The sequence below is a fragment of the Oncorhynchus keta genome, chromosome 3, assembly GCF_023373465.1.
Source record: "Oncorhynchus keta strain PuntledgeMale-10-30-2019 chromosome 3, Oket_V2, whole genome shotgun sequence".
Lineage (NCBI taxonomy): Eukaryota > Metazoa > Chordata > Actinopteri > Salmoniformes > Salmonidae > Oncorhynchus > Oncorhynchus keta.
Genome location: NC_068423.1, coordinates 19,551,499 through 19,565,979, shown reverse-complemented (window position 1 = coordinate 19,565,979; position 14,481 = coordinate 19,551,499). Strand labels below are relative to the sequence as shown.

Sequence of the window (14,481 nt, the reverse complement as noted above, 5' to 3'; positions counted from 1 at the left end):
CAATTCCCAACAACTAACTAATACACACAAATCTAACAAGTAATCTGACAATTCCCAACAACTAACTAATGCACACAAATCTAACAAGTAATCTGACAATTCCCCAACAACTAACTAATGCACACAAATCTTACAAGTAATCTGACAATTCCCAACAACTAACTAATGCGCACAAATCTAACAAGTAATCTGACAATTCCCCAACAACTAACTAATGCACACAAATCTTACAAGTAATCTGACAATTCCCAACAACTAACTAATACACACAAATCTAACAAGTAATCTGACAATTCCCAACAACTAACTAATGCACACAAATCTAACAAGTAATCTGACAATTCCCCAACAACTAACTAATGCACACAAATCTAAAGGGGTGAATGAGCATATGTACATATAAACATATGGATGAACGAAGGCCGAGCACCACAGGCAAGGTGCAGTAGATGGTGTAAAATACAGTATATACATGTGATATGAGTAACGTAAGATATGTAGACATTATTAAAGTGCCATTATTTAGAGTGGCATTGTTTAAAGTGACTAGTGATCCATTTATTAAAGTGACCAGGGATTGGGCCTCAATGGGCAGCAGCCTCTCTGTTTACCAGTCTGATGGCCTTGAGAGATAGAAGCTGTTTCTCAATCTCTCGGTCCCAGTTTTGATGCACCTGTACTGACCTCACCTTCTGGATGATAGCAGAGTGAACAGGCAGTGGCTCGGTGGTTGTTGTCCTTGATGATCTTTTTGGCCTTCCTGTGCTGTAAGTGTCACGGAGGGCAGGTAGTTTTCCCCCGATGATGCGTTGTGCAGACCGCACCTCCCTCTGGAGAGCCTTGCGGTTAAGGGCGGAGCAGCTGCCGTACCAGGCTGTGATACAGCCTGACAGGATGCTCTCGATTGTGCATCTGTAAAAGTTTGTCAGGGTTTTGGGTGACAAGCCAAATTTCTTCAGCCTCCTGAGGTTGAACAGGAACTGTTGCGCCTTCTTCACCACACTGTCTGTGTGGGTGGACCATTTCAGTTTGTCTGTGATATGTAAGCCCAGGAACATAAAACTTTCTACCTTCTCCACTGCTGTCCCTTCGATGTGGATAGAGTCAGCTTATAGATCAATGTCGTTCTCTGATTTTTCAGAAAGACTGCATTTAATCAGTGGACACCACTCGTTTTTATTACAACACACCTGTCATAATTGTTTTCTTCATTAATAAGGCTAGGTGTCCCGCTAGGTGAAATTGGAGGGTGTGCAATTCAAAAAAATAATCGTAATATTAAACATTTATAAACATATATAACATATATAAAGATATAAAACTGTATTTTTTTGTGAAAAATCAACAACAAGTGGGACACAATCATGAAGTGGAACGTTCCCAATTTTTCAGTTTTTGATTTGTTAAAAAAGTTTGAAATATCCAATAAATGTCGTTCCACTTCATGATTGTGTCCCACTTGTTGATTCTTCACAAAAAAATACAGTTTTATATCTTTATGTTTGAAGCCTGAAATGTGGCAAAAGGTCGCAAAGTTCAAGGGGGGCGAATACTTTCGCAAGGCACTGTATATAACTACCACTGTGCACATCTTTTTTATTCATATGCTGTCCATCATTTCGAAACAGCCACAGGAGGTTGGTGGCACCTTAATTGGGGAGGATGGGCTCGTGGTAATGGCTGGAGCGGAATCAGTAGAATGGTATCAAATACATTAAACACATGGTTTCCATGTGTTTGACGCCATTCCATTGACTCCGTTCAAGCCATTATTACAAGACATCCTTCCCTCAACAGCCTCTACTGATACACACACGATCATATACATATAAACTCAGCAGCAACAACAATAAAGACCCTTTTTCAGGACCCTGTCTTTCAAAGATCATTCGTAATAATAGAAATAACTTCACAGCTCTTCATTGTAAAGGATTTAAACACCGTTTCCCATGCTTGTTCAATGAAGACAGGACGGACAGTTGATCGTCCTCGCAGTTGCAGACCAGGTGTAACAACACCTGCACAGGATCAATACATCCGAACATCATACCTGCGGACATCTGAACATAATACCTGCAGAACAGGTAAAGGATGGCAACATCAACTGCTTGAGTTACACCAGGAAAGCACAATCCCTCCATCAGTGCTCAGACTGTCCACAATAGGCTGAGAGAGGCTGGACTGAGGGCTTGTAGGCCTGTTGTAAGGCAGGTCCTCACCAGACATCACCGGCAACAACGTCGCCTATGGGCTCAAACCCACTGTCGCTGGACCAGACAGGACTGGCAAAAAGTGCTCTTTGACGAGTCGCGGTTGTGTCTCAAGGGTTGATGGACGGATTTGTGTTTATTGTCGAAGGAATGAGCGTTACACCGAGGCCTGTACTCTGGAGAGGGATCGTTTGGAGATTGAGGGTCCGTCATGGTCTGGGGCGGTGTGTCACAGCATCATCTGGCTGGGCTTGTCATTGCAGGCAATCTCAACGCTGTACGTTACAGGGAAGACATCCTCCTCCCTCATAGCCCGCAGGAGTGGGCTATCGCCTGCAGGCTCATCCTGACATGATCCTCCAGCAATGCCACCAGCCATACTGCTCGTTCTATGCATTATTTCCTGCAAGACAGGCATGTCAGTGTTCTGCCATGTTGGATCGGAGGGTGAGGGCTAGGGCCAATTCCCCCAGAAATGTCTGGGAACTTGCAGGTGCCATGGTGGGTAACATCTCACAGCAAGAACTGGCAAATCTGGTGCAGTCCATGAGGAGGAGACGCACTGCAGTACTTAATGCAGCTGGTGGCCACAGACTGTTACTTTTGATTTTTCTTAATGGCTTTATTTTTGGGGAGACGATTTGTGTATTGAAAGGGAAAGGGCATACCTGGTCAGTTGCACAACTGAATGCAATTCTGCCGAAATGTGTCTTCCGCATTTAACCCAACCTCTCTGTTTTGTATTGTTAGGTGTTACTGCATTGTTGGCGCTAACAGAAGCATTTTGCTATACCCGCGATAACATTTGCAAAACGTGTACACAACCAGTAAAATTGTATTTGTAAAAGACCAAGGACATGCTGTTGGGAGCCATACAAATAGGTAAATGGCTCTGCATTCTAGTCTGTTGTCCCCATCCAGTGGTCCCAAGGAGGAAGTGCGTCTGCCAGCATAATGACATCTCATTGTGGCCACCAGACTGCGCTGTTTCACATGAATTGATGCCAGTTTGTTCGCGCAGTGATGAAATAACACGTTGCAAAAAGCAGTCAGACTCCAGGTATGACAACGCTTTCTAGAATCACCAACTCTAGTCCAATAATAAATGAACTCATAACAATTATCAACTTCACATTTATTTTCATAAAGTACGTATTTGTCAATTATAAACCAACAAACAGGCCTTTACAGTGCTTCAAATGACCATCTGTACAATTTTCCTGACATCAGGTGAATAATTTATTTACAGATAGACAGACTGGGAAGGTGCACTAAACACCATGATTGTCAGAAAGCATCAGAAGAGAGAGAGAAAGAGAGATGGATGTTTTGCACATTGTAAATATCATGTAGGTCTATTTCAGACAGCAAACTCTTATAACATAAAAATAAATATGTCCATATGAATTCTCCGTGAAATCCAAGCCCCTTAGTAGCATGTATCCCGTTATCAATGGGCAGTTTCAGATGTCAAAGTCAGAGTCGCTGTCCATTACCGAGAGGATCATCTCCGGGCTGCATGCACTTCCGGTGGGGCTGCATTCTGTCCTGGCCAGAGCGAGCATGGCTCCCGGTCGCATCCCGTGGTGCGCGAGCCTGGGAAATAACACACAAATTGTTGTTTTACCCAGATCACAGCTCACCACCCAAATGTTTAGACAGACACACACATATTTGCAGATGTTGCAAAATAGGTAAAAGTCCTATACACATCAGTGCGTCCCATACAAGATGTTTATCCAGAACTCATGAAAAGTCCAAGGCTTTCCATTTGGGTTCACTTTTCAGAATCAGATTTCCCGTCTATTTTTAAACAATAGCGTACACTGAACGGAAGTTGAGGATGTAATGTATTAACCTGTTCTTGTTGGCGGCTGCGCGGTCTCTCTGTCTCCGGTTCTTGAACCAGTTCCCGACCTGTGTTGGAGTGAGCCCGGTGGCGCGCGCCAGCTCCCTTTTCCTCGCGGGGTCTGGGTAAGGGTCCTGGAGGTACCGTTCCCTCAGCAGGCCCCGCGTCCGCTCCTGGAAATGATCATCAACATCATAAACTGTAGGCTATTTACGGGAAAACAAATAATAATGTAACCCAAACAACAAGGAAATAAATGTCAATTAAATGTAGGCTACCCATGACAATTAAAGTGTAGAATTGGACTACAACTCCATAAAAGCCATGGCCTGAAAAAATATTAAACACCAATAAAACAAAGAAAAAACCTTGAAGCAGTGTGAGTTTGTCTCGCCGTCCCAGATAGTTCTTGGTAAAGGGAACTTCTTCCTGATACGGTACTTGTCCACCGGGCCCAACGACCGCCCGCGCAGCCTCTCAGCCTCCCGGTAGTGCGCCTCGAGCCACATGGCCTGTAGTTTACCGTGCGAGGCGCGGCGCATAAAGCTGTGGTTCTCCAGGATGCAATAGAGTTCGCGGTAGTTCCCGGTGTGAAAGGCGACCACGGCACGCGCCCTCCGGACGGACTCATGCTCTGTAATGAAGCACGCGCCACCTGGGGCCACCGGCAGGGACCACAGAAACCGCGCGAGCCGCTCGACGTCCCCGGTCTCCTCCAAAGTCTCACACACACCGGCCACCTGACAAGAACAACAACAGCAACTGTAATCTCCAAAAGTAAGACACACATCACAAACAAATAAACACACACACACACACCTGCGCCGCGGAGAAACGGAGCCCAGGGAGAGCAGAGGCAGGTGCGCAAGCAGGGGGTTCCTCCGGTAATAGCATGCCGGGCAGGAGGAAATGGGCGGGAAAGAGCTCTAGCGGGGATCTGAACACCATCGGGTCAGCGTAGAGGAGAGAAGAAAAGGCCAGTTGTCCGCTATGAGCTCCGTTATGAGCTCGACAGTCTGGTGGAGTCTTTCTATAGCTCACCTGATGGGCGGGGTGGGGCCCTAGGTCTGCATCTCCATTGGGTGCCCTGCTGGAAGGGGCGGGGCTGTGAAAGCAGCAATGCCCATCACAGCCTAGCAAGTGACAGACCCTTTCCCCTCTGAAGGGGGGCAAACACACATGAGGAGGAGGATGAAGAGAGTGTTAGAAAAAGGCTTACAGTTTATCCAGAAAAAGTGTTCGGAATTCTACAACATCAATGGAAAATCTCAATTGGATTTCCTTTATTCTTCTCATGCCTCCTCCCCTTCATTTTAAAAAGTTCAAAGGTAATTGAGGAGAAGCAGAGAGGAGAGGGAACTTGGAGAGAATGTGGAAACAAATGTGCTTGTAAGAAATTAGACTCTCGTCCACAAGCATGTCATCAGGCAAATGATGTTTACAGAGGTGGAATCCCAAAATACATGTGTAAAGTGGTAAAAATATATGTAGCTAGTTGGTGAAATTGCCACTGGGGATGGGGGTGTAGAATTTCAGGATATTCACTTTAAAAACAAAAACATTCACACACCTACTAATTTCACCCTTGGTGGTCTCCCATTCTCATTGGGTCATAGCACTATCAATATGGCTCAGATTGAAAAGGAGAAAGTGCATTCGTTCTGGTTTTCCTGTTGGCTGGGGAAAAATGTGGGCAGCACCCCTGGTAGGCTAAACCAATCACACCCGACAGTCCTGCGGGCTAAACCTAAAGCACCAAAATAGTACCACGTCGTCATTGGCGTTTGTCATTTGAAGAAAAATGTTCAGAATGACCGAGATGCTGACAGAATCTTGTCCTGGAGGCAGAACTGAGTGATTTCCACTAGATGGACCAGCTGCAAAGTCAAATTTGTCTGTATTGTAAAATCACTTTTTGGTCTTCAGTTAAGGTTAGGCATTAGGGTTAGCAGTGTGGTAAACAAGAGCTTTTTAAATTCCCCCCTTTATTTAACTAGGCAAGTCAGTTTAGAACTAATTCTTATTTTCAATGATGGCCTGGGTTCAGGGGCAGAACGACAGATTTTTACCTTGTCAGCTCAGGGATTCAATACATAGCAACCCTGGATTCTGGAATGTATTAATGATCAATTATAATCTCATAGACCGACACAAACAAAGTTGGGCTCCCGAGTGGCGCAGTGCTCTAAGGCACTGCATCTCAGTGCTTGAGACGGCATTACAGACACCCTGGTTTGAATCCAGGCTATAACACAACCGGCCGTGATTGAGAGTCCCATAGGGCGAAGCACAATTGGCCCAGCGTCATCCAGGGTTGGCGGGTGTTGGCCGTCATTGGAAATAAGAATTTGTTCTTAACTGACTTGCCAAGTTAATAAAGGGCCAAATGAATAAAAGTTGCTCTGGATAAGAGTGTCTGCCAAATGAATAAACTGTCAATGTAAGATGACATTTAGCCTTGGCTAGACCTGTTTTGTGTGTATCTCTTAGAAACGGGGTACTCTTGTACAAAATATGATTATCAGATTCTTGATGAGAATGAATACCCATCTGTTCACTATTTGATGATGTACTGGCATTTCAATAGCAAAACAACTCAACCATCCATGTCCTTGTTCGTAAAAGCTTGTCCCGTTATGTGACATGGATGTTCCCATTTTGAAACACCATTGGTACAGGATTAATTGTGTAAAGTCTCCCATTGGACCTTTGACAGTAACATCTATCAGAAGAGGAAGCTGTCAAGGTCTTCTTCTAGCCAGATACTCTGGTTGTACCTGGCTCCTACGAAGTATGTGAAGACACAGCTGTCTAGAAAACTAGCACCTTAAATGTAATATATACAGTTGAAGTCGGAAGTTTACATACACCTTAGCCAAATACATTTAAAATCAGTTTTTCATAATTCCTGACATTTAATCCTCGTAAAAAAATCCCTATTTTAGGTCAGTCAGGATCACCACTTTATTTTAAGAATATGAAATGTCAGAATAATAGTAGAGAGATAATTTATTTCAGCTTTTATTTCTTTCATCACATTCCCAGTGGGTCAGAAGTTTACATGCACTCAATTAGTATTTGGTAGCATTGCCTTTGAATTGTTTAACTTGGGTCAAACGTTTTGAGTAGCTTTCCACAAGCTTCCCACAATAAGTTGGGTGAATTGTGGCCAATTTCTCCTGACAGAGCTGGTGTAACCGAGTCAGGTTTGTCAGCCTCCTTGCTCGCACACGCTTTTTCTCAGTTCTGCCCACAAATTCTTTCGGAGTGAGGTCAGGCCACTCCAATAACCTTGACTTAGTTGTCCTGAAGCCATTTTGCCACAACTTTGGAAGTATGCTTTGGGGTCATTGTCCATTTGGAAGACCCATTTGCGACCAAGCTTTAACTTCCTGACTGATGTCTTGATGTTGCTTCAATATATCCACATAATCTTCCTGCCTCATGATGCCATCTATTTTTGTGAAGTGCACCAGTCTGTCCTGCAGCAAAGCACCCCCACAACATGATGCTGCCACCCCCACAACATGATGCTGCCACCCCCATGCTTCACGATTGGGATGGTGTTCTTCGGCTTGCAAGCCTCCCCTTTTCTCCTCCGAACAGAATGATGGTCATCATGGCCAAACAGTTCTATTTTTGTTTCATCAGACCGGAGGACATTTCTCCAAAAAGTAAGATCTTTGTCCCCATGTGCAGTTGCAAACCGAAAGCCTGGCTTTTTTATGGCGGTTTTGGAGTAGTGGCTTCTTCCTTGCTGAGCAGCCTTTCAGGTTATGTTGATATTTTCCTGTGGATAGAGATACTTTTGTACCTGTTTCCTCCAGCATCTTCACAAGGTCCTTTGCTGCTGTTCTGGGATTGATTTGCACTGTTCACACCAAAGTACATTCATCTCTAGGAGAGAGAACTCATCTCCTTCCTGAGCAGTATGACGGCTGCGTGGTCCCATGGTGTTTATACTTGCGTACTATTGTTTGTGCAGATGAATGTGGTACCTTCAGGCATTTGGAAATTGCTCACAAGGATGAACCAGACTTGTGGAGGTCTACAATTTATTTTCTGAGGTCTTGGCTGATTTCTTTTGATTTTCCATGATGTCAAGCAAAGAGGCACTGAGTTTGAAGGTAGGCCTTGAAATACATCCACAGGTAAACCTCCAATTGACTCTAATGATCAGAATCTTCTGAAGACATATCTTTTTCTGGAATTTTCCAAGCTGTTTAAAGGCACAGTCAACTTAATGTATGTAAACTTCTGACCCACTGGAATTGTGATGCATTGAATGATAAGTGAAATAATATGTCTGTAAACAATTGTTGGAAAAATGACTTGTGTCATGCACAAAGTAGATGTCCTAACTGACTTTCCAAAACTATAGTTTAACAAGTAATGTGTGGAGTGGTTGAAAAACAAGTTAATGACTCCAACCTAAGTGTATGTAAACTTCTGACTTCAACTGTATATATACACACAATTCTATTTATAATGTATATGTGTGTGTCTTTCTTTTAAAAGCATATGTTCCATGGTTCAGGAAGCCTGACCTAGAGCATACTGCTGAGCCAAACTGGATCTGTGTTAATGCAGATTGCATGTGTTTATCAGACTAATGTTAGATATGATAATCTGACTATAATAGAATGGCTTAACACTCAAATGATGAATATGATAAAGCAGAACAGTGGTTAGAATAATGGCTTATATTAAAAGGCAGAACACAGAGTAACACATGCTCCGTCTGTGGTCTAGGTGAGATTCTCCGCCACAATGCCCCCATACCGGATGTTTGCCATTACCAGTATTAATGGGGCAAGCTGCTTAACGGTGATATGGTGGACAGAGGTCACACCCTGGACCTGCGGTTTATTTCATCATAATGATAATTGTCTGTGTGCATGTATGCGCATATGTCCAGTGTGTGTGTCCACTACCTTGGGATGCAGACATCATACAGTGAGATTTGATTTCAGAATGATAGATGAAGATCTATATATCTGCAGGAGTGCCCATGAGGTCTGGGGAGTTGATTTGGGATGGGGCAAGATTGTTGTGCCCTGTCCAAAAACAACCGTACACCAGATTGGTGATTGACACATTTGATCACTTATGACACATTGTTGTTCTTCATGCTTCCAGGTGAATCAAAAACAACGAGAGAAAAAAACAGGCCCATGCAGATGTGTCAGTGTGGACTGGTGGGGGGGGGTGGTCACTGCACAGCTCAAAGGGTTAATGCCTATTACCCCCACATGCACATGGACCTGTCTGAGCCCTGTCAGTGTGTGTGTGTGTGTGTGTGTGTGTGTGTGTGTGTGTGTGTGTGTGTGTTCTGCATTGTCTAGGAATGTGTTGTTGGTTTATTCACTCAGGGTGATGCATCTGAACCAGGATATGTCAAGGCAGTATCCATTCCATCAATTCTCTAGCTCTCGTTCTCTCAAACACACACACACACACACACACACACACACACGCTACTAGAAATGTCTTAGCCATTGGTCAGTCTGTCAGATCCACTGTGGAGTCTAAAGCAGACTGCTGGATCTATAATAGAACTATGACACCAGGTAGGTGTGGTTCTACTTGACCCACACAAGGAGACACACAAAGGTACCCTGGTATCAATGTTCTGTCCTTATAAGCTGTATAGCAGGCTGGTTCTATACTCAATACACATCTATTGTCCCCAATCTCCCCATGGTGAAATATTAACCATACAGAAACATTTAAACAGGAGGCCAAATATGAGGAGGAGGAGAGAGGGGAGGAGAGGAGGAGGAGAGGAGTAGGAGAGGGGGAGGAGAGGAGTAGGAGAGGGGGAGGAGAGGAGTAGAGAGGGGGAGGAGAGGAGTAGAGAAGGGGAGGAGAGGAGTAGAGAAGGGGAGGAGAGGAGTAGAGAAGGGGGAGGAGTAGAGAAGGGGAGGAGGAGCAAAGGGAAGGAGAGGAGGAGCAAAGGGAAGGAGAGGAGAAGGAGGAGCAAAGGGAAGGAGAGGAGAAGAGGGGGAGGAGGAGCAAAGGGAAGGAGAGGAGAAGAGAAGAGGAGTAGAGAGGGGGAGGAGGAGCAAAGGGAAGGAGAGGAGAAGAGAGGGGGAGGAGAGGAGTAGAGAGGGGGAGGAGGAGCAAAGGGAAGGAGAGGAGAAGAGGGGGAGGAGAGGAGTAGAGAGGGGGAGGAGGAGCAAAGGGAAGGAGAGGAGAAGAGAGGGGGAGGAGAGGAGTAGAGAGGGGGAGGAGAGGAGTAGAGAGGGGGAGGAGGAGCAAAGGGAAGTTGCCTGATGATTCTCACTGAATTTAATCAATTAAAAAATATTTAAAAAAGTGAGAAGTAGGCATTGTGGTCTGAAGCCAAAAAAGAAAGGAAATTCACGAGCACAATGTGCTACTTTACCCATGCTCAACCAAGGTTTTCCAGCACACAGCTTTGACCCACTACAGTAGCTATGTTGGTCTATTGCACTTCCAACAATGTGTAGGCAGGATGCTTATGATGCAAACCTTCTCAAAACAGCCTAATTCATAGTCTTTGAGGAGGCTCTCCCACAATGTGATTTGTAAGGTACAAAGGTAATGTGTTGTATTTCTGTATGGACCTCGCTTTGTGCAGGTAACGTGTTGTATTTCTGTATGGACCTCGCTTTGTGCAGGTAACGTGTTGTATTTCTGTATGGACCTCGCTTTGTGCAGGTAACGTGTTGTATTTCTGTATGGACCTCGCTTTGTGCAGGTAACGTGTTGTATTTCTGTATGGACCTCGCTTTGTGCAGGTAACGTGTTGTATTTCTGTATGGACCTCGCTTTGTGCAGGTAACGTGTTGTATTTCTGTATGGACCTCGCTTTGTGCAGGTAACGTGTTGTATTTCTGTATGGACCTCGCTTTGTGCAGGTAATGTGTTGTATTTCTGTATGGACCTCGCTTTGTGCAGGTAACGTGTTGTATTTCTGTATGGACCTCGCTTTGTGCAGGTAATGTGTTGTATTTCTGTATGGACCTCGCTTTGTGCAGGTAACGTGTTGTATTTCTGTATGGACCTCGCTTTGTGCAGGTAATGTGTTGTATTTCTGTATGGACCTCGCTTTGTGCAGGTAACGTGTTGTATTTCTGTATGGACCTCGCTTTGTGCAGGTAATGTGTTGTATTTCTGTATGGACCTCGCTTTGTGCAGGTAACGTGTTGTATTTCTGTATGGACCTCGCTTTGTGCAGGTAATGTGTTGTATTTCTGTATGGACCTCGCTTTGTGCAGGTAATGTGTTGTATTTCTGTATGGACCTCGCTTTGTGCAGGTAATGTGTTGTATTTCTGTATGGACCTCGCTTTGTGCAGGTAATGTGTTGTATTTCTGTATGGACCTCGCTTTGTGCAGGTAATGTGTTGTATTTCTGTATGGACCTCGCTTTGTGCAGGTAATGTGTTGTATTTCTGTATGGACCTCGCTTTGTGCAGGTAATGTGTTGTATTTCTGTATGGACCTCGCTTTGTGCACGGGGGCACTGTCATGCTGAAAACGGGAAAGAGCCTTGCCCAAACCGTTGCCAAAGTTGGAAGAATCGTCTAGAATGTCATTGTATGTTGTGGTGTTAACATTTCCCTTCACTGGAACAAAGGGGTCTGAACCATGAAAAACAGTTCAAGACCAAGATTTCTCCTCCACCAAGCTTAACAGTTCGCACTACGCATTCGGTTAGGTAGCGTTCTCCTGGCATCCGCCAAACCCAGATTAGTCCTTCAGACTGCCAGATGGTGAAGTATGTTTCATCATTCCAGAGAACGCGGCGAGATTTGCACCACTTCAGCCGTTGGTTGGCATTGCGTATTGTGATCTTAGGCTTGCGTTTGGCTGCTCAGCCAATTTTGAAACCAATTTCATGAAACTCCGGATGAACAGTAATTGTGCTGACTTTGCTTCCAGAGGCAGTTTGGAAGTCAGTAGTGAGTGTTGCAACTGAGGACAGACGATTTTTTACGCACTACGCACTTCAGCGGTCCCGTTCTGTGAGCTTGTGTTGCCTACCACTTCGCAGCTGAGCCGTTGTTGCTCCTAGACCTTTTCACTTCAAAATAACAGTACTTACAGTTAACCGGGGCAGCACTAGCAGGGCAGAAATTTGACGAACTGACTTGTTGGAAAGGTGTCATCCTTTGAAGGTGCCATGTTGAAAGTCACCAAGCTCTTCAGTAAGACCATTTTACTGACAATATTTGTCTATGGAGATTGCATGGCTGTGTGCTCGATTTTCTACACCTGTCAGCAACGGGTGTGGCTGAAATAGCCAAATCCACTAACTTGAAGGGGTGTCCACATACTTTTGTATGTAAAGTGTACGTCAACTTGACACTATTGAAATGGACAGTCTGGTGACGACAGTTACAAAATGTGTTTGTTCATTTACTCTGTTTATTTCGCTTGCTTGTCTGTCTAAAACAGTTGTGTTGGAAACAAGTTACAAGTTAGCAAGCATGGATGGCATTGTCTTCTGACTGCACAGGTCGCGCAAGCAATGAACATCGTGATGTTTTATCTGGGTGCTTCGTGTTTAACCCACAGCCCTGCTACTTTTTACTGGGTGGATGGCGACTTCAGGAACACATTAAAAAGTAACTTGACACTGTACTGATCAGTCAGTGTAAAGTTGGATTATAATGACAAGAAAATGTCATTGACAGAGGAAGGAGTGTACTGAATTCTCACATAAATTAAGGGATATAATTTGCTCTGGGTTTTCCAACAGCGACACGTCTGTTCTGGTGTGTGCGTGTATTATACATTAGCAGCATTGCAGTTTTTCTAAAGTTCCCAAAGTTTGGTGTTTCTAACTGGCTCTGATAGCTGCCAAGGACGTTCGCTAGTTTATTTGTTTGTGCCCGGATTACGGAGAAGTGTCCAGGTCAGCAGTTAACACATTACTTCAGCCATATGAAAAACCTTCCATAGTAAAATCCAGCTACCGTTTGCTTCTCACCCTACTGGTGTTAGCTGCTACTATTGAGTAGCAACCGAGTTGCACCCGGTTTTAGAACTTGTCTGAAAAGATTTTAGCATTGTCAGAAATGCTACATAAAAAGGTAGCACATCATTGGTTTGTATTGGGCAGAAATGTGCATGTGAGAGCCGTACATCGTGATTTAAAAATATATATTTAAAATTAAATAAAAACTGTTGCACCTACAAACTTAAATCCAAATATAAAGGTCATATTATGGATGCTGTTGCCTTGTTACGACACTAATGCTGGCGACCCTGTACATTTTTTAAATTTAATAATCGGTAACGGTGGGAAAGATCATTACGAGGCGGGGAAGGTGTTGCATACCTCCAATTAAGTTCATTTGTGAATTTTCATCCACATTTGTGTCATTGGCTTAGATATGACGGTAGGAAATTTTGAATTCAACACGGAGTTTCAACCGGCGCGACTATAACTAATCTCTCTCTACATACGGCAGAGTAGCCTAGTGGTTAGAGCGTTGGACTAGTAACCGGAAGTTCAAACCCCCGAGCTGACAATGTACAAATCTGGCGTTCTGCCCCTGAACAGGCAGTTACCCCACTGTTTTGTTATTTTTGTTCTTTGTTCTTAACTGACTTTCCTAGTAAAAATATACATTCAGTCAGACTGCCCTCGTAAAAGTCCTTTGTACTTAATAAATCATCAGTAATTGGACCAATAACTATTTCCTAAACGCTGCTTTTACTCACCTGTTCTGGCCCAACCCATCGGTTTCTGGGACCAATCAGAACGGTTTGAATGTGTTCACATTCGAGAAGTCTTCAGGGAGGAGATCAAATCCAGCCTCACAGTGGAAAAGAAACATTAGTGGGCCTGGTGTTTGGCAGGAGCAATGTGGATGAGTACCCACTCAATTAAAAACACAGACACCCATCACACACCCAAAAAGGGGGGTCAATTGAACTGGCCAGATGTTTACTCTAATTAAATAATTATCCAGTAATATGGTGACATCACATTAACAAGGTTGTTTTTAATGACTGTGTGGACAAAAACACAAACAGCTGGAGGAACACACTCAAATAGGGCAAGAGAACCTGAGGAAAGAGAGAGGACAGGAGAACCTGAGGAAAGAGAGAGGACAGGAGAACCTGAGGAAAGAGAGAGGACAGGAGAACCTGAGGAAAGAGAGAGGACAGGAGAACCTGAGGAAAGAGAGAGGACAGGAGAACCTGAGGAAAGAGAGAGGACAGGAGAACCTGAGGAAAGAGAGAGGACAGGAGAACCTGAGGAAAGAGAGAGGACAGGAGAACCTGAGGAAAGAGAGAGGACAGGAGAACCTGGGGAAAGAGAGAGGACAGGAGAACCTGGGGAAAGAGAGAGGACAGGAGAACCTGAGGAAAGAGAGAGGACAGGAGAACCTGAGGAAAGAGAGAGGACAGGAGAACCTGAGGAAAGAGAGAGGACAGGAGA

At 44.3% G+C, this 14,481-nt stretch overlaps 1 protein-coding gene across 1 annotated transcript; it reads right to left on the bottom strand.

The window, feature by feature from the left end:
* Positions 1-3,315: 3,315 nt before the first annotated feature.
* LOC118374113 (homeobox protein SIX3-like) lies at positions 3,316-5,078 on the bottom strand. Its single transcript, XM_035760474.2, has 4 exons — positions 4,879-5,078; positions 4,428-4,799; positions 4,069-4,232; positions 3,316-3,806 (listed from the first exon to the last, which is right to left on the bottom strand). The coding sequence occupies exons 1-4, from the start codon at positions 5,005-5,007 to the stop codon at positions 3,674-3,676; spliced, it is 798 nt and encodes a 265-aa protein (XP_035616367.1). The 5' UTR covers positions 5,008-5,078; the 3' UTR covers positions 3,316-3,673.
* Between the last annotated feature and the right edge of the window lie 9,403 nt (positions 5,079-14,481).